Genomic DNA, 19,189 nt, shown 5'->3' on the forward strand with positions numbered 1-19,189 from the left:
GATCAATGTCAAAGACCCCATCAGCATCGGTGTGCACCCTGAATACCAAATGGGAAACATCGTGGGACCACAGTGTTGTGCACAAAATATCAAGGGACAAAATAACAGAACAGTACGGATAGATGTTCCATACCTGACTTCACATACATGTACCTTGAATATAAATATACATATATGTCTTAAAGGTACATAGATATGGAGTTAAGAATAGTAAATCCATACTTCCTTTATAAGTGCTTATCTTTTGATATTTTGTCGATGATGCTTGATATTTTGCCGATGATGTCCAGGCTATTCTTGATATTCAATTGTACAATCATCAGCACAAAAACAGCTTGGTGAAACCTAATTTGATGTTTGACATTTCTGGCCATAATAAGCTAGTCTGCCCTCTGATGGATACAGTCTTTCTTCTTGAGTGTCCAGTGCTACCTACAGGCAGTGGATGTATTGAGTGGGGATTGATGTCCACCTTGCTTGACTGATATGCAAGGCCATAGAGTGAAGAGTTGGGAATGGTACTGTTAGATTGTTAACTGAACAATCAAGGCGTTGATGTCCAATTGCTGAGATGTAAACGGACAAATGATTTTTTATTCTCTGGTTTATAGTCATAACTGCCAGTCACTTACGTAAGACCCTCAGTTCTGATCTGTGGATCAATGGCAGTGATTTGCATTCGTAGTGATCACTGGCTCTTTGAAACCGTAAGACATTTGCTGCTGCTTCTTTTTTGGGATATAGAAATATGCACTCATGGGGTCGGTGGCCCACATTCAATGTCCTTGATGTATTTGAAGGTAGATCTGTTAAAGGGATAGCATCCTAAACTTTACTTTGTTCATCCACCTCTTGGTTGTTTTTAGGTCACGAATGGGTCAGCAATTTAACCAAAAAGTAACAGGAATTTAAAAAAAAAACATGTGCATTCCTTTCTGGGAGGTGGGTAACCTACCCATAGCTAGCTTCATTTACAGGATGTTGAACTCCTGATATAAGAGTCCGAACTGGATGAACTGTTTTGGTGGTATTGCTGGTGGAGGTAGATTAATCGTGTGGGAATGGTCATGTTGCACAGTATTTAGCACCCATCTGGCATTTGTGATAAGTTACCACGCTTATAGATGTTTAGTGATATTTCCTTTATGAAGTGGAGGACAGAGGAGGGGGGAATAGTGGACGGTAGTCTCACCAGGAGAGTAACCTGAGGCCACAGACGGGTGTTGGCCTCCTCTTCCTGTGGGTGTTCGACCATACTGATATGACATCCTCTGGTGTTGTTGTTGCTGCTGCTAATGAGGTCAATGAAGTGTTTGAAATCTCTTTGCAAACATCATATGCAGCATTAGACTAGCTGGAATTAGCCCGAGCAAACTTCTTAAGACCACATTATGGAAATAACAAAAGGGGGCTAATGCACCTGTGTCAGCTGCCACACTGGTGACCTGATCTGATCTCATTTTAATCTTCATGTCTGCATCACTGGATATCTTGGGTACACTGTTGATATTGTATCTTTTCAGCAAGGCTGTGGCATTGACCAAGTTTATTGATGTTGCGGAGGAACTGCAACCCCTCCTGCCTGATGAAATGGGCCTTCTACATTCTCTGCCAAGTGTGACAAACATTCCAATACATAAATCCATCTGGTGTGCTCACATTAAGACAATGTATAGAAATTATGATACTTACTTTCAACTATTTAAGTCACCATTATTATCTACTGAACAAATTGCAAATGAAATCACTTCTAGCATCATAATACTTGTTTATAATTCCTGGCTGCAGAGCTTAGAGGAGGTACCTTTTTATATTTTCCAAGCTATTTCAAGCACATTTTCCCTTATGAATCATGTTCAACTAAATTGCAGATTCATGAAAAGAAAGCCAAAATATACTCTTGTATAGAAATGTGATAGGCCTAATCCATTGAATTATCACCCTATTTGTTGATGGATGCAACTGGTAAATAGTTTGCTAAAGTCATTCTACACAATCTGGAGACATGGATGATTGAAAAGAAATTGTTACCTGCTGATCAAGTTGGATTTTGAGCTCACTGTTCAACAACTGACAATATTTTAAGTCTACAGTTTCTGTGTGGAAAAGTATGCGAGGACATATAAAAAATACATTGCACATGTTGATATTAGTTGTGGTTTTGATTGAGTGGGTTGTCAAAACTTTGACTAAAACTAAAGAAGTTGAATACCCCTGACCATTTGTTGCAATTGTGGTTTAGCTTGCATGCAGACAATTGGTTACAAGTGACAATGGAGACAAGTATTTAATTAACAAGCAGAATTCATGTTTTGAATGATCTAAAACAGGGTTGGGTCCTTGCCCCTCCATTAATCTTGTTGTATCTACCTAATTTGTTGACCCATGTAAAATCATGTAACCCTTTATATCTGATTTGAAGACATTCTTAATTATCACTACTAATGTAAGCAGTTGACTTAGGTACTAATGTAATGTTTAGCAGGCCTTACTTCGCCTGTCAGGTTGGCAGACGACATTACCTCTGCCATCCTGAAGGACTTCATCCACCAAATTTAGATATGACTGCTGGCCCAGCAGTCTTCTCTGTACCTTGAAAGGAAATGCCATGACAGCAGTTCTTTTTAATGTGCATAATGTTTGGTGGACAGACACTTTCATTTTTGATGGCTGTTTGACGTTTGACATTTTGTTTGTTTTTCAGAAACAAACTCCAAAAAGCACACGATTGTTTCTGAAAAACAAAAAACTAATGACCCCACACTTTTAGCACCAAGCTTTTCCTGCAGAGGAATAAAAAAATAATCATTAGAGGTTTGGTCATTTCTATATATTGATTTTGAGAGGCTTGAGATACTCAGAAATTATGTTGAGGCATCCTTTAAAACAACAGGGCTAAGGACAGAAGCTTGTTTGAGACAGCCCTGTACTCAGACACAATAGCATTTTGGTTGAAGGCACATTTAATGTCACTCACCATCATACTGGAAAGTTCTGTCTCCGGCCTCATTAGCAGGACACTCTGGTCAACCGCACGAAGTGCACAGATGGAATTAGGGGCCGCCTTAAGCTGGACAGTCACATCTGAGCCAGGCAAGTCCTCAGGTGCAGAAAAGTCCAACTCCACCTGTCAAGGCACTCAGTGTCAATACAACAGAATAGGAGGAGGAAGTGAAGAAGGATAGAGACCAAGAGGAGAAAATTGAAAAATTGAAGGATAAAGAGTAATCTCACAAAGTTGAGAAGGGCAAAGAGATTAGGATAAAAGAAGATGGGACAGAGGGGAAGAACATTGAAACAGGAAGAATCACCAGGCAACAGGATACAGAGATACAAAGAAGTGTAAATATTTGAACTGCAGTAGAGATTAATAAAAAAGACAAATTAACAAAGAGAGTCCTGGAAGGAAAACATGTTGAGAAATAAATGCGATGCAGGAAGGAAAAAAAGAAATATGAATTAAACACTTGGAACAGGGAGACAAACAAAAGAGAGGAAAGAAAACAATTGCAAAAGATAAAAAGATAAAATGAAACAAATATTACACTGAGGGGCGTTGGTGACATCAAATAGTCAACAAGAGCATAGCTTATGATGTCATTCAGAACCACAAAGTGAAAAACATCCCTATAAATCACTTTTTACCCATCTCTATGTGTATGCTATGTATGGCCACCAAAATCACCTACCCCTGCCTTTAACTACTGCACAGGGGTAGAGGGGTAATGGAGGAGCCATGTATAACGTGGCCATTCCTCCTTGCCCCAAACAAAAAAAAATCCTTACCTGCCATCCTTAACCAGCTTCCACCACCTTCCCTCCTTTCCTGCCCCCTCCTGTTTTCTGCTCTTAGTCAAAGTAGACAAACAACGCTGCACTGATAGGCTTTCAGAAAGCCCAGTGGCCTTAGCCTGGAAGGCCTTTATAACGTAGCAACAGTGGGTAATCAGTGTTGTTACCAACTGCTGCTACATCATAGCAGTGAGGTATTAGTTTGAGAAATTGAAATAAATGATAGAGGCTCTCTATGAGACCCATGAGTAACAAAGAAATAAGCAGATAAAGGAAAAGATAAAGAAAATGTGCCCTTCCATCAATTATCTCACACTGACCTTGTTCCCGAAGCACAAGGATACATCTAGTGGAACAGTGTCAGCTGTGATCCCTCCATTAGGAAACAGGGCAAATACCAACAGCTGGGCAAATGGTGCATAGAGGTGGTTGAAGGTCACAGCAATGGTGAAGGATCCTTTTACTGACACAAAGTGAAAGAAAAGTTGATGGTCAGTTCAAAATTTGACAAACAATCGCTAAAAACGTATCTTTTCCAATGGTTAATGGGATGATTCCTCTATCTAACTTTAACATACAAACTGTTAACTCCCCCTACAAACCAGGCCAACCCAGCTCTTTCAAGGCTCGACAGGCTCTCTCTAACCACCTACTATATCTCAGTTCCAGCTTCTAACCTTAACGGCAACCTTAGACATTGCTCTCTATTCAATGTTCCCTTTCTCTCCAAACAAATCTCCTAACATAAAGCAGAACTCTAGCCCATTAACTAACCCCAATACAAACCATTCCTAACCCATTCCAGTATTATTCAAAAAACATAAATCTAGAATTCTTAAAACGTTCCCTTGTTTGTGTGATCTGCAACCCTATCTTTAAGAATAACCAATCTTCCAGTTGCTAATCAATTCATTAGTGACCCTAACATCAACCCTGTCACTTGAGCATATTCCTATCTTGCACCAAAGTGAAAAAGACTCAACTGAGCCAGAAGAATAACCATGTTTGTAAATAAAGTGTAACAAACCAAAAGGAGTAGAGAGTGATAAAATATATGTCTCTGTGGTGACACGTGCTCTGTGCGAAAAACTGCCCTCACTCACACAGTTGTGTGACATGCTTCAACATAGGGCTGCTTCAGTACACCCCTGCGCAGACCAACGCCTGGGGTGGAGCAGTAGGGTAGGGGCAGACAAAACACAACATTTAAAAATATATAAAGAAACGGACTGGGATCACGGAAAGAGGAAGTGCAGTTTGAATCAAAACTATCTTGGAGGTGTCAAAATGCGTACATTTTATTCCTAGACCCTCCGTCAAAAGATTAAAACGTGAAGGATGGTGGTGACTGGAAGAGATTATGAACTCCTTACACCCCTCCTTACTGCCAATTTGTCGATATGTTTCAGTCATCGTTAAGTGCATAAAGTATAGAGTCAAACGACCTTCGTCAGGACCTTTCTGATCCCAAAAACATAGTCACCTCTTTACCTGGAGTGTGGTTGTCTAAGAAAAATCGTTGCTACACCGAGTTATTCCCTAAGTAACACTCTTCCGCAATACGAGTTTACACTAGAACATTACTAGAACTTGCGAGAGACAAGGAGAGACCCCCTGTAGTCACACTTTCATCCAGGTAGATGCTTCTTTCTCAGATCGCTTGTTCGTTTTTCCCAGACTAGATTTAGTCCAACATTGGGACATAGGCACATAATGTTTGCTAATATGACATTCGCAGTGAGTGCTCATAATAAATTAAATAGGGCCATTGTTTGCCCAAATAAGAGGTTGTATAATCTAAGTTAATAGGACGGCCGTGTCGCACCAAGTTGGTTGATTTTATAAGGTATCATTGAGAGCACAATTTTTTCACTTGTATTATTTATGTTCTTTGTCTGCTCAGTACTGTACAAACTTTCTATGTTTGTTTTTATTCTCTTCACTTACAGATTTTATAGATGAGTAAGTATACTGGACTGCACCATACTAACAGGTGGAGTAACACTTAGTAAAGGGGTAATGCTAGGGGTATGTATAAGAGCAAGAAAATTTAGCATAGGGATCCTTTTGTCCTGATGAATGCTGGTAGAGAGACGGGATCTGGCAGAAACATGTTGACCTCTATGCAGAACGGAGGGGTGGAGAGTGCATAACTTACTCACGCCACCACCATCCGGGGGTAACTTTTACCCTTTTTTAATCCTGACCACGGAATCCAGGAATAAAATTGTTATGACGATATCCCTTTGTTAGTTTCAACATTCATTGTCTACACCTATTTAGGATCCTTTTCTTTTCCTTCTTTATTTGTTTGTATTGTCTATCCCTCCCTATTGCTCCGCCTCTAGCGTTAGGATGCGAGAAGGCGTTTGGCCGCAACCCTATGATGAAACCTGCCGCAACTTGTCGTGGGTGAGGGCAGTTTTTACAAAGTGAATGTGCTCTCCAACTAACTTTATATATAAAAATTGCGACTTGTATTCTCCTTACTTTCCTATGTGTGTATATATTGTCTAGGAGGAGGGTAAAGTAAAGTGTATACCTTCTCCCCCTTATCTCGTGTACAGTAAATGAAGTTAATTACCACCTCTCCCACTAATTGGAAGAGAATAAAATACTATACCCCAGCTAATCCAGCTTTTGTCCTCATTACAGCACGGAAATTGCTCTTCTTGAAGTGGTCAAACACAAAAGAAACCCTCTTGACTCCGGGGGCAAAGCCATTCTTATACTTGTGGACCTTACCGCTGATTTCAATACCGTGCCCCACTTTAAGCTGCTTGAGCTCCTTCATGAGATAGGGATCAGACACTTGGCCTTAATTTGGCTATCATCATTTCTGGATAAACGTACACAAGAAGTATGGCTGCCTCCTCAGACCTCACAAGCCAGACCCCTGACAGTGGGCGTACCGTAAGGCCCAGCTCTCAGTCCCACCCTGTTTCATGTATTTCTCATGCCTTTGGCCACTCTTGCTGATTCCCCTGGTGCAAAAGTTATCTCTTACGCGAATGACATGCAGCTTCTTTTTGCTTGTGAGAAGGGAAGTGACGCGGATGCGAAGCTTATCTCTCAATGTCTCGCCAAGGTGTTTAATTGGCTGGACCTGCACCATTTGTGGTGCAATCCGGATAAAACTGAGTGTGTGACTTTCGGAAATTTCCCTCCGAATTTTGTGGAAATATGTTGGCCGAGAGATATACCGCACCCTGGCTACCCCAAAAATTTGTGAGGATCTTAGGGATAAAAATTGACAGCTCCCTCCAACCGCAGATCAAGCCCTTGCAAGTTTTTGCTTTGGCATGCTTCGCATGCAGAATTTTCTTTCACCTCTCTGCTTTGAATCTGCTGGTGGAAAGGTGGTGCAGGCCCTGATCGCGATGAGTTTAGACTACGGAATGAATGCCCTTTACCTCGGTCTCCCTGACAATCTTCTCAACAGACTGCAGGTGGTATAGAATTTGACGGCAAGACTGCTACTCAGACTCCCACCTAGGACTCACATGGCCCCCCCATTTGAAGGCCCCCCACTGGCTCCCTATAAAAAAAGAGGGTTGTCTATAAGGCTATGAAAATATGCATAAGACCATGCATGATACAGGCGTGAACTATTTCAGAGAGTGGATCAGAGAATACATTCCAGCACGTACGCTGTGCTCTTCCTCAGCACGCTTTGCAAGAGTGCTAGGCATCAACCGCCTTAGAATAGGTGGGAGATCCTTTTTCTATTTGGGCCCACTTAACTGGAGTAAACTCCCACCGACATTCGTTTAGCACACAATTCGGACATCTTCAAGAGGAAACTAAAGACCTGGGGGTATATGTATCAACTGTTTTTTTAGTCGCAAACGCTGCGATTCGCAAAAAAGCCACGTTTGCGACTAAAAATTCGGAAAATGCGATGTATGAAGAAAATCTCATGATAAAATTAAGGAATTGCAAAATTTGTGATTCCTTAACTTTACGCAAGCATTTAAGGAATCGCAAAAAGCGATTCCTTAAATGCTATGTAAGAAGCACTCAAGTTTTGTGATTTCACCTTAAGAAATCGCAAATTAACACCAACTTCAGGTTGGTGGTAATTTGCGATTTCTTTCACAAATGCACTTTTTGGCATTTGTGAAGGTGCCAAATGGCGCACATGAATGCCCTTAGGGCATGTATGTGCGCCATATGCGCACATGTTAATTTCCGTGTTGCATCAGGGTGTTCTTATGACACCCTTGCACCCTTGAAATTATTCTCAATTTGCGATTCTCAAATTGCGAATCGCAAATTGAGAATAACTTCCCATTCATTCCTATGGGCCTCCTGGCCCATAGAAATGAATAAGAAAGTATTTCTTAATTGCGATTTCGCAATTTGCTAATCCCAATTAAGGAATATTAAGAAATAGCTAAAAAACTGAGATTTTTTACATACATCCCATTTTGCAATTCTCAAATAGCGATTTCTAAAAAATCGCTATTTGAGAATCGCAAATGAGGGTGTTGATACATCTGACCCCTGGCTCTTTAAACAGACTCTCTAGGTGCCCTAGTCGGTTGACCACTGCCTGAGCGCTGGGACACTCCGTTGAGTATCTGAGCGCTTTACAAACCAGATTAACATAACATACTACTCAAATGGCTAAATAAGGTGTGAGAACTAAACCTACTTCCAGCTCACTGACTTTGCATGCTGAATTAATAAAATTAAAAGGGCTCTTCCATGGCAGTCGCTGAAATGAAGCTAAGGGGCCCCCCTATTCATTCGCCAAATGTTTTTATTTTTTGTTTTTGACCCACATGCTCCCTACCTTCTGCTTATGTATTTATGCGCATGGCAGGCGGTTCAGGCTGAATATTTCCTATTGGTGCAGGACCATGACTGATTTGCATAATGCTTGTCTTTGTCTAGATTGGTTTACAGGTGAACAATGATGGTCTGGAATACGGGCCAGAGCAATCCTCAGTGACTAAGATTAATTCTAGCATCCCTCCAGTCACTGTGTTGTTTTCTTGCAGTATATTTCCTAAATGTAACAGGTCTGCCCAGATGTGGGACCAGTACTCACTGTGTCACAGGGTTCAAACTATACCCCACTGATAAGGCCTAACTAGTCATAAACCAATTGGGAGTTGCTTCTATTCCTTTTTGGCGGGACGTTGCCTGGGGCTGGAGTGCTCCTAGTGGAGCAAGACTGATGTTCATATGTCATTGTCTAGAATGTTGTATAGTGGATGACAAATTGTGGTCTGGTATGCAGCCCAGTGAAATCGCTGGCATCTAAGATTAATGGAAGAATTCCTTTCAATATTTTGTTGTGTGCTCCTGGGCCTTTTCTTTTCACTGTTATGGCTGCAAGATGAACCCCAAGGTAGTACATTGAACTTTAGCCTTGGCAAGATGGAATAGATAGATAATGCAACATCACGATTTGGCAGGAAATTGGGAAAAGGCCATGTACTGATACTACAAGCGGAGCTTATTGCACTTGAACAGATGATAATACACCTCATAGAAGGGCTCTCTGCTCCACTTAGGAGCACAAGTGATGCATATGGCATACTGTCTGAACTCAGGAGCCATGCCAACGAGCACAAGGATGTCAGATTAAGGTGGTACAACTGGCCCAAAATCTGGTCACCGTGTGTGGTATGCATAGGAGTCTCATCTGTGGTTGAGTGACAGCTGTTTAGGCCTAGGCAAACATTTTATTATAGGGATGTAATTTGTGAAATTCGGGAATGTCACGTTAAGTTTCTCACCAGAAATTACACTGTTTCCTCACTTTTTGTAATATCAATTCCCGATTAAAATGTGTTGTGAAGGCACAGGAACATTATAAAACGAGTGACTGTTGTTAGCAGTGCTTTAATGTCATGAGTTATCATGCCAATAATTGTTGCAAGGACCCATTATGTACTTAAATATAGCGGGGAAATGACAGATTTGCCCTTCGTGTAATTTTGCTTAATTTTACTGTAATTTTGCATAATTACATAAAAGCACATTACACAAATTTCACACACCGCTACATCTGATTTGGGAACCTACATTGTCTGGGCATACGAGCACAATTAGAACCGTTTTGGACTTAGGTTCTATAGTTTTACGTAGAACAATAGTTTTAGTGGAACTGGGGGAAAAGTGTACAGAAATGTATCTGGCCAGATCATGAAAAGGGTTGCTGCCTATTTCCCGGATCCTGGATATGAAGCTTTGACCTTTGGCATTTGGACATGTGGTAAATCAATCTATTTGGAAGAAGCCCTGTCTGAGAGAGGATGTCCAGCAGCACATTGTTGTTGATTACACACCAGTGATTTTTTTCTTAGACCCTGCTGAGGCTTTTACAGCTGTCCTATATTAGAATGTGGTTCCTCATAAACAGAGGTCTGAGACTGGCAGATCTTGCCTCTGGAGTTTTGTCATTAATGGAAAGAGCACCTCTGATGTTTCTTCTGTAGTGGCCACCAAGAGGATTGAGTCCTATGACACTGATGATAAAGTTGATCCTTGTACTTGAACTGGGGCTTGAAGAAGTTCTCCTTTTCTTCAAGACCATCAGCTATCATGGTTTCCACTGCAATTCATTAGATACATGGGACATAAAAATACAGGTTCTGTAAAAGGAAGGTTCTAAATATTTAACTGGGCTTCAGCTTTCAGAGTGTTGTGATATACCCAAAACAACAGTCTGAGAGTGGAAGCAAGGCCCCAGCCAAAAAAATTTAAAAGCAGCAGATTTAGTGGCTCCACGTATTACCTGATGGGAGACCCTCCTAAGCCATCTCATTCATGTCTGGATTGCTTTTTTAAGCAAATCATCTACCAACCTTTGTAAGGTCTGCCATAAGGTTCGATCATGCCTTCTGAAGGGGCTGTAGCAATGGCAGCTTTCAGGGCTGTCAGTGCCACACCACACCCATCCTTTCGCCTGACACATCTGTTCTTTGGCTCTCCCTGTCTAGCAAGAACAATGACCCAGGATCAGATGCATGCTTAATTTGAACCTCTGACGCAATGAATGAATTTGGTTTTGGATGAAGTCTAAGGAAAGCAAGGTCCCGCCTCTGAAACTTGTAATTTTAAGTAGCCATCGAGTGATAGATTTGGTAGCAGCTGGTGTACAGAACATTTCCTCTGCAATCCCAGGGAAACCAGGGAGAGACACCTGTATTTAGAGGGCCTTCATGATCACAGTGGTCTGAGGTGTCTCAATTGGGATGTGCATCTTACAAACACCTCATATCAGTACATTCTGAAAAGTTGTGATGTTGTTCACTGTGGAAGATCTGGACTGGAAACCCATCACAGATGTTGGCGTCTATAATGTTAAGGTGTGGTCATCATCCATGTCCTCCTTGCGGAGACTGGGTCAGAGTCCTCTTTCTGCTGTCACTGTGAGTAGATTATTCTGGGTTTTTGCCCATAGAGTTTGGTACTGCTGGAGGTAGAGTAGGAGCAGGAAGAAGATGGGAATGATACCCAGTTGGAAATGGATGTGCAGATGTGTTAAACAGATCAGTTTCTTTAGGGGCGACAGGGTTTTTAGAAGTGACATGGATAATAACACTGGCTGGAGCAAAATCAAAGGGACTGCGACCAGGGAATCTTTTGGGATACCAATGACTTTAGGAGCAGAATGTGCGGGAAATCCAGCAAGTATAAGGAAGAGATTTAATTTCTTTCTCAAATGCAAAGGATTTGAGACGTCTTCCAAAAATGGGTTTCCGTCACGTATCCTGATGTAAATTTATGCTACAATGAGCAATGTGACCTTGCCTATACAGTTTGCATCTAGTGTTGTGATATCACAGTGCTGACTTGTAGTAGCTTGATAGTGATCACTTTTTTTTACAGCCAATTGTGCTGAAGCTTTGTCATTACCATCAAGATGGATCCTATCCTCTACAACTTAAAGCTAGGAGATATATCTGCACCAATGCTGAACTTAATAACATCAAATGGGAATGGTGATGTTAGCAGTGACTGGAATACCCTTTTCCCTTTTTTCTCCTTTTCTTCTCCATGGATTGCCGTTGGTGTGAGCCCTTTTTGAGTGAGGCCACACTTACAATGGAAGAAACATCTTCCCTGTCAGTCCTCTATCATTCCTTGCTGCCTTTCTTAGACCGGAGATCTTCCTATTATTTTCCCTCATTTTACTTTCTTCTCAATCCTTACGGGACCTTTTAGACATCATACCCCCAGATGCATCAAAGTTATGTTTTGCGAGTCCTTAATAGCGAATTTTAAGGAATCGCTATTAAGGACTCGCAAAACGGGATGCATGTAGGAATCGCAATGTTATTTGCGATTCCTACTGATTCCTTATTTGCGATTCCCTAAAGCGATTCCATATTTGCGATTAGCAATTAACGAATCGCAAATGTGACGCAATTTCAAGGGTGCCAGGGTGTCCAAAGGACACCATGTTGCACCCCTGAAATGGTATTGTTCACTGGTGTTGCGCACACACATGTCCCAAGGACATGTGTGTGTGTAATATACAACTTAGAAAAATGCACTAAAGTGCATATTTCTAAGTTTTTGCTTTTTACCACGTAGTTTGGATTCGCTGTAAATAGCGACCACAGATTGCGAATTCGCAATCTTGGAATGGTTCATGCATTGCATTTAAGGAATCTCATATTACGATTCCTTAAATGCAATCGCAATTTAAGAACTCGCAATTATTTGCGAATTCTTAAAGTGCGAGTGCATGAACCCTTAATGCATCTCAAATGACATTTATGTGGGCGCAAACGACATAATTTTAAGATTCGCACCATTTGCACTCGCAAAAATGCTTGATGCATCTACCTGATAGTGACTAATTGACATTTTTTCATCATGTGGCAACCTGGAAGACAGACCAAACATCAGCTGTGCATCAGGAACAGCCTTCTCCTTCCTGCCACATGAAGGACACTGCAGGAAAAGTGAAGACATGGGTCTGAACTGGCTGCTACACACTGAGAAAAATGATAGAAAACACTTTAAACATAGTAAAAATGTTGACTGATGTCAAACAAAAAGTATAGCTTATGTGGGGTTTCTCAGAAAAAAATGGTTAAAACATCCTAAAGATTCCACTCTTACCAGACAGTAAAAAGAACAGATTCTCTAAGGCCACTTTCGCTGCCACGCATGATGGAATATGGAAGCTGCTGGACCTAAACGCGGCTGTGAATATCTTCATCTTTGCTAATGATGCAGCCTGTCAGGATAATTTTTTCTCTGTTTTTCTATAGGTTACATGCTGGTGCCTTTGGCACCAGGATCATTTTAGGTGCTCTATTGTTGTTTTACCTAAAACATTAAATTTGGTAAATTGAAACATTTAAAAATGTTAGAAATCGTAGCCTTTGATAAGCTAATATGAGTGTATATTGAAGTGTCTACGTTTACCAACCCTAGATTTTTCTCACTTGTTTCTTTTATAGAATATGTAATTATGATAAATGTTTCAGGTTTCCTATGCTAACCAGGAATTATTCTAACTTCTATGACTATTAATGAAGATCTTTCATTTCAGAAATATTTATCCAAAAGCCTAAATATAACCATAATCAGAGAACTGGTAGGCATTAAGTATTCATGGAGGACAGCATTATACTTAAAATCAAATGTGCCAAAGTCCTATCTAAGACAAATTTCGGCCCCATTAGAGGAGTTATTTCTTAGCCTAGACCTAACCTCACCCTATCTTTTGGATGCTTCAGTGATATTTGCCTTTATTTCAAACAAACCTTAACGCTCTGGGCCCGATTCCGATCTCGTAAGGAAGGCCTCCAAACGGGATTCGTAATGAGCAAATCTGATTAGGAGCCTGTCTTTCCGTTAGAATCGTCCCCCATTCCAAACGACCAAGTACGAGTGAAGATCTCAGCCACGCTGACCGAATCGTTTACGAACCTGAATCTGTCCATCTGACTTGTTCGGAGCCAAATCATGCCGCGCAATGAATCCACTTCCGAATGAGCGAGTGCGATGCACGTTTCGGACTGCTGTATCGACTCGATCTCAGCAAGACGAAGCAACTGTCGGAATCAGACTTTGGGGGGCAGGGCAGGTCACCCGGAACCCTCCGAATCGGTCACAGAGGGTCCGCATGAGTCCCCACGAATCAAGCATGCACAGTGTGGCAGGCAACATGGGGTGCATGCCATGGCGTGTACACTTTTCTCCACCCACCCCTTTTTTCTATGGAAGCCTGGGTACGCATCAGTACACAAGCTCCCATAGAGTGCTATGGGAGTCTGAGAGAACCGAATCTGTAACCATGCAGTTGCTTCAGACTCGGTAGGTCCGACTCGCACAGCGCGTTTAGCTAGGAAAACCCTTCGGGTCTGATTCGTATGGAGGGTCTTCCTAGCGAGATCTGAATCAGGCCATATGTCCCTGACAACTGGATGCCTCAGCATATTCTTTTACAGCAATATCTCACTGTTCAGCCAATCTAAGAATCTCAATACATTGCCTCTAATCCAACAATGCCTTAAAACTCCTTATATTTTATGAAAGTTGTTTTACATTTTCCATTCTCTACCTCTGGGACACATCAAAATGTCATCTTTCAATCACTTCCTCTCTCTCTAATGTAGACTCTGACTTGTCAGCATCCACTTTCTCTAGTTCTTGGAGCCGGAACATTCTCTGGTTCCAATGATAGGATGTCTCAAAACTAGATCTCATTCCCCAGCTAGACTCACAGATGTGTTTCTAACCCAGCAAAGCCTTAACTATCAATTTTTCTAACCATAACAAATGGTGAAAATCTTAGGGCCCGATTCACAGAACTAACTTAAGAATAAATCCAAAACGTACTACTTTTGGTATTCACAGAAGTTAGGATTTTGTCTTAAGATAGACTTAAGACAGAATCCTAACTTAAGTCTGTCTTAAGTCTGTCTTAAGACAAAATCCTAACTTCGATGAATACCAAAAGCAGTACGTTAAGGATTTTGTCTTAAGTTAGTTCTGTGAATCGGGCCCTCAGTCAAGATAATTTCAAACCACTCTGCATTTAACTTGGTGGCACCTCAAAATTCTCAGCCTGTAATAGAAAATACCTCAATCCTTCGTTACTGATTTTATAGTATCTCCAAACTCCTTGACTATTGCTCACTCTGTCTCTCGCTTTAACTCTTATCTATCTGTTCCCTTGCGATGGTCTTCTTTTGTTGTTCTCCTCCCACTGCAGTGTGTCTGGCTCTAGGTCAGGCTTCTCCAATGAGCAAATCATGAGTCGCTGGGAGCTCTCCAGCTACCAGTAAGTAGCTCTCCTCCGAGCAGCCTAGCTCATTAACGTAGAAGCTTGAGCTTGGATGAATTAACCCCTTCGCTGCGGGGGATATTCCCCCGCTGTGCTGGGGGGCGCGCACAGCGCTCCCATGCTCATGACGAGCTGAGCTCGTCATGAGCTACGGTGCTCCTGTGCTCATAACGAGCTCAGCTCGTCACAGGTGCATTGCCTCCGTGGAACGCTCAGCACAGCAGGGGAATTCTCCCCGCACCTGAGCGTTCCACGGCCCATGACGAGCTGAGCTTGTCATGAGCACCGGAGCGCCGTGGCTCAAGACGAGCTCAGCTCGTCATGAGCATTCGAGGTGTTAATATATAAATACCAAATTTGAAAACTGGGTGTATTTTCAGGAATTATAAGACGAGGGTTGGGGTAAAATGAACGCAATTCCCAAATATACTTTAATGTGTTATTTAAATGACGATAAATCATACTGTATAGAGTTATTGCTGATATATTACCTTGATGCCAGGGACAGCGTAGCTATGGCTCTTATTTTACCCATGTTTAGGCATTCCAAATTGGTAATTCATTTTTTTACATTAGTACTGACGCACCAAGGTCATCACTACTGGTAATCTTGCATACAGTAACTACTAACAATATCTTGTCTGATGTGGTCACGATTACAACAGCAATAATAAATATTAGTAGTTAGGATATTTATTTATTGAACATTAGTAGAAAAGGTTGGAGACTTCTACCCTGGTTTACCTTCTCTTTTCCGTCTGTGTTCATACCTCCGTCTCTCTCTGTTTTGCGGTCATGCTCTTGTGCCTTCTCTTTTGTCCACCTTCTCTCTCTCTGGCTCTCAACCGTTGTCTCTCTCCCTTCTCTTTCATTCTCTCTCCCTCCCACTCTCTTTCTTTTCTCACAGCATTACCAACCTTCCATTTACAGAATAGACTTACAGTGGTTATTCCCCTCGCAGTCCTCCTTGTTGACGGACAGGGATGTGAAGCCATTGTAAATGACCCCTTTCCTCCCTGTGATCTGTGGGAATAAAAGTGGGGTGAGAAGAGAAATAGTTATAGGTAAAGCAAATATCACATCACTCCACGGAGTGCTCTTTCACAATCACTGGCTGATTTTTGGAGAACATGAACACCTAATTGCATGATGGTAATAATCTTAAAAGTGCATATTTTTCAATTACTTTCTAGGGATTTTCAATCTAACCTCTGTTGGATAGTTGGGTGCTTTGCATAGCAGCAGAGAAAGGACACAGAGGCATAAACTATGTAGATTCATGTGCTAGAATCATTACCTGTGGTCAGACTGGGAGTTCCTGGAAGCAATACAAATAACAGTAAACACTGTCAAGCTGGTTGTTGGGGGAAAGGAGTCCTGCGGGAGGCTATGAATGTAAATGTATAGGAATTTATATAGCGCAAATCACCACTGGTTTCTAAGCGCTTTCTTAGGGAACCCGTCCTGGTATTCCCCTGTGAGATAACCCCGGCAGGGTATTCGCAAGGTGAAAGCCAGGCATCCCGCCGCGAAGGGCCGTTGTGGAGATTAAGCAAGCTATTGCCCAGAGTCGCAGAGTGTGAACCCGTGAATCGAGTAGGCACCGGAGCGAGAATTGCCGAGTCCATGGACATTTTTTTAGGACTCAAGACCCCGCCCAGCCGGGAATTGAACCCTGGTCCCGGGCTGACCTCTGCTTCCAGGTCTGCCTCCTCTAACCAGTGAGCCACACTTCTCCACATGGGAAGTAGCAATAGATGGACCAGTGGAATCTTACATCCAGGTGGAACATCACTTGGACCTCACACAGACTTCAAAATGTACAGCTATATAGGGTGTAAGCACATGGCCTCACAGCCGTCAATGTGACTTGAAGAAAAGGAGCACAGCGATGCAGGATGGAGGCACCAAGGCCTCACCTAGGGCCCGATGTAGGTGGCAAATACCGGTCGGAAACGGCCGAATTCGGCCGTTTCCGACCGGTATTTGGCATCTTGAGATGTAGGGGGCCAGATTTTACAGATTCTGTAAATTTACCGAATCGGTAAATTTACAGAATCTGTAAAATACCGAATCGTTATTTTTACCGATTCGGTAATTCCCAGATGTAGGTGGGACTCTTCTGAGTCCCAAAGGCCCTACAAATTCGGTATTTTACCACCCAATCCAATTGGGTGTTAAAATACCGAATTCAGGTGTGCATGCACATGTGTGCATGCACACCTAGCCATGTGACAGACAGACATGCCCTTAGGGCATGTCTGTGTGCCACATGGCGCACATGCCTATTTTTGGGGTGCCAGAGGGTGTCAAAGTGACACCCCCTGCACCCTTGCAAAATTCGGTATTTACCGATTCTGTAATTACAGAATCGTTATTGCTCATTGATTCCTATGAGCTTTAAGGCCCTTAGAAATCAATGGGCAATACCGATTCGGTATTTACAGATTCGGTAAATACCGAATCTTAACAATTCGGTATTTACAGAATCTGTAATACCCACATCTCCCCCCTTCATATTTACCGACTCTTAAATACCGAATCGGTAAAATTCGGTATTTAAGAGTCGGTAAATATGAATTACCTACATCTGGCCCCATGTGTTCTATTTTTAGTATATGAGCTATTAAGTGAAGGCAAAAGCTTGGCTGCAAATATTTTAGAAAAATGGGCACTAATCCAGCCACCTAAGATTCTGAAGGGTTTGCAATCCATTTTAGTATTCCTATATTTCGGCAGAACATACATTCAAGACTACGTAGAAAGAGTAAAACCTAATCAGACCAGATTTCAAGGCAAACAAGTGGACATAAAAAACATACATACATTCTATGTTCAGTTCAAGCAGATATGATAGCTTAAAAACACTTGCAGACAAGAGTAGACGTCCACAACCTGGTAATACGGGTCATCCCCGGGTTATCAGGATATGCCTACATTATGTTCAATAAAGGCGAGACAGTTCCAATCGCATACAAATCACATTTATACACAAAAGCTGAAATGCGATTTGCGGCAACAGAAAACATACTGACGGCAGTGCAGACTGCTGTAGGGAGAGAAAGAGCACTAGCACAGGGGAAATGCATCATCGTTGTAACCCCTATACCAACTTTAGAAGCGGTTACCAAAGCCAGCATTCCAAATGCTAAGGCACTGCATCCACAATGGATACAATGGGCTAATTCTCTAACTGCAACAGATGTAGAATATAGATACAATCCTACACTGAGAACACAAGCATTCCTGTAGTACGAATAAGAAAATGCTCTCCCGAATGAAAACTTGCCTCTTGATCAGTATGAATACATCCTTTACACTGACGGTTCTGCTCAGCCTACCATTGGAAATAAACAGCAATATAGCGCTGCATGTGCTATAGTGAAAGGTTGTATGGGGGACAGTAAGTTCCATCCCAGCAGTACAAACACACAATCTCTAGGAAATTGTACAGCAATCAATCAGGAGTTTGTTAAAGCGCAACTACTCACCCATAAGGGTCTCAAGGCGCTAGGGGTGGTGGGGTGCAGGTTCCATTCCATCAAGGAGGGGGTCTGTCGAAGAGCCAGGTTTTGAGGTTTCTTGCGAAGATGGGGAGCGATGTTGTCTATCTGAGGTGGAGCGGAAGGGCGTTCCATGCTTTGGCCGCGAGGAAGGAGAAGGAGCGGCCTCCCGATCTGGTCTTTCTGGTGCGGGGGACCTCGGCGTAGGAGAGCTGGACTGATCGTAGGGTCCTTTGGGGTGCGTGGAATTTGAGCCGGCTGTTCAGGTATGCTGGTCCGGTGCCGTGGAGGGCCTTGTGTGCGTGGGTGAGCATCTTAAAGGTGATTCTCGCCTCGACAGGGAGCCAGTGGAGTGTGCGCAGGTGCTGGGAGATGTGGCAGTATTTTGGCAGGTTGAGGACCAGTCTTGCGGCGGCGTTCTGGATGTTCTGTAGCTTGCGGATGAGGTTTTTGTTTATTCCGGCGTAGAGTGCGTTGCCGTAGTCGAGTCTGCTGGTGACCAGGGCGTGAGTGACTGTCTTTCGGTGTTCGAGCGGGATCCATTTGAAAGTCTTACGAAGGAGGCGGAGGGTGTGGAAGCAGGAAGATGGGACAGAGTTGATCTGGCAGTCCATTTTGAGTTCGGAGT

At 42.4% G+C, this 19,189-nt stretch overlaps 1 protein-coding gene across 1 annotated transcript in view; it reads right to left on the bottom strand.

The window, feature by feature from the left end:
• Positions 1-19,189, bottom strand: part of LOC147706481 (alpha-2-macroglobulin-like protein 1) — a 690,635-nt gene that overhangs the window by 647,125 nt on the left and 24,321 nt on the right. Inside the window, exons 3-5 of the mRNA XM_086929617.1 lie at positions 16,000-16,081; positions 4,113-4,255; positions 2,978-3,127 (exon numbers count right to left, since the gene is read on the bottom strand). Of these exons, the coding sequence (XP_086785743.1) occupies positions 2,978-3,127; positions 4,113-4,255; positions 16,000-16,081 (375 nt within the window). The remainder of the gene's footprint in view (positions 1-2,977; positions 3,128-4,112; positions 4,256-15,999; positions 16,082-19,189) is intronic.

This window comes from Lissotriton vulgaris, chromosome 7 (assembly GCF_964263255.1).
Source record: "Lissotriton vulgaris chromosome 7, aLisVul1.2, whole genome shotgun sequence".
Classification (NCBI taxonomy): Eukaryota; Metazoa; Chordata; class Amphibia; order Caudata; family Salamandridae; genus Lissotriton; species Lissotriton vulgaris.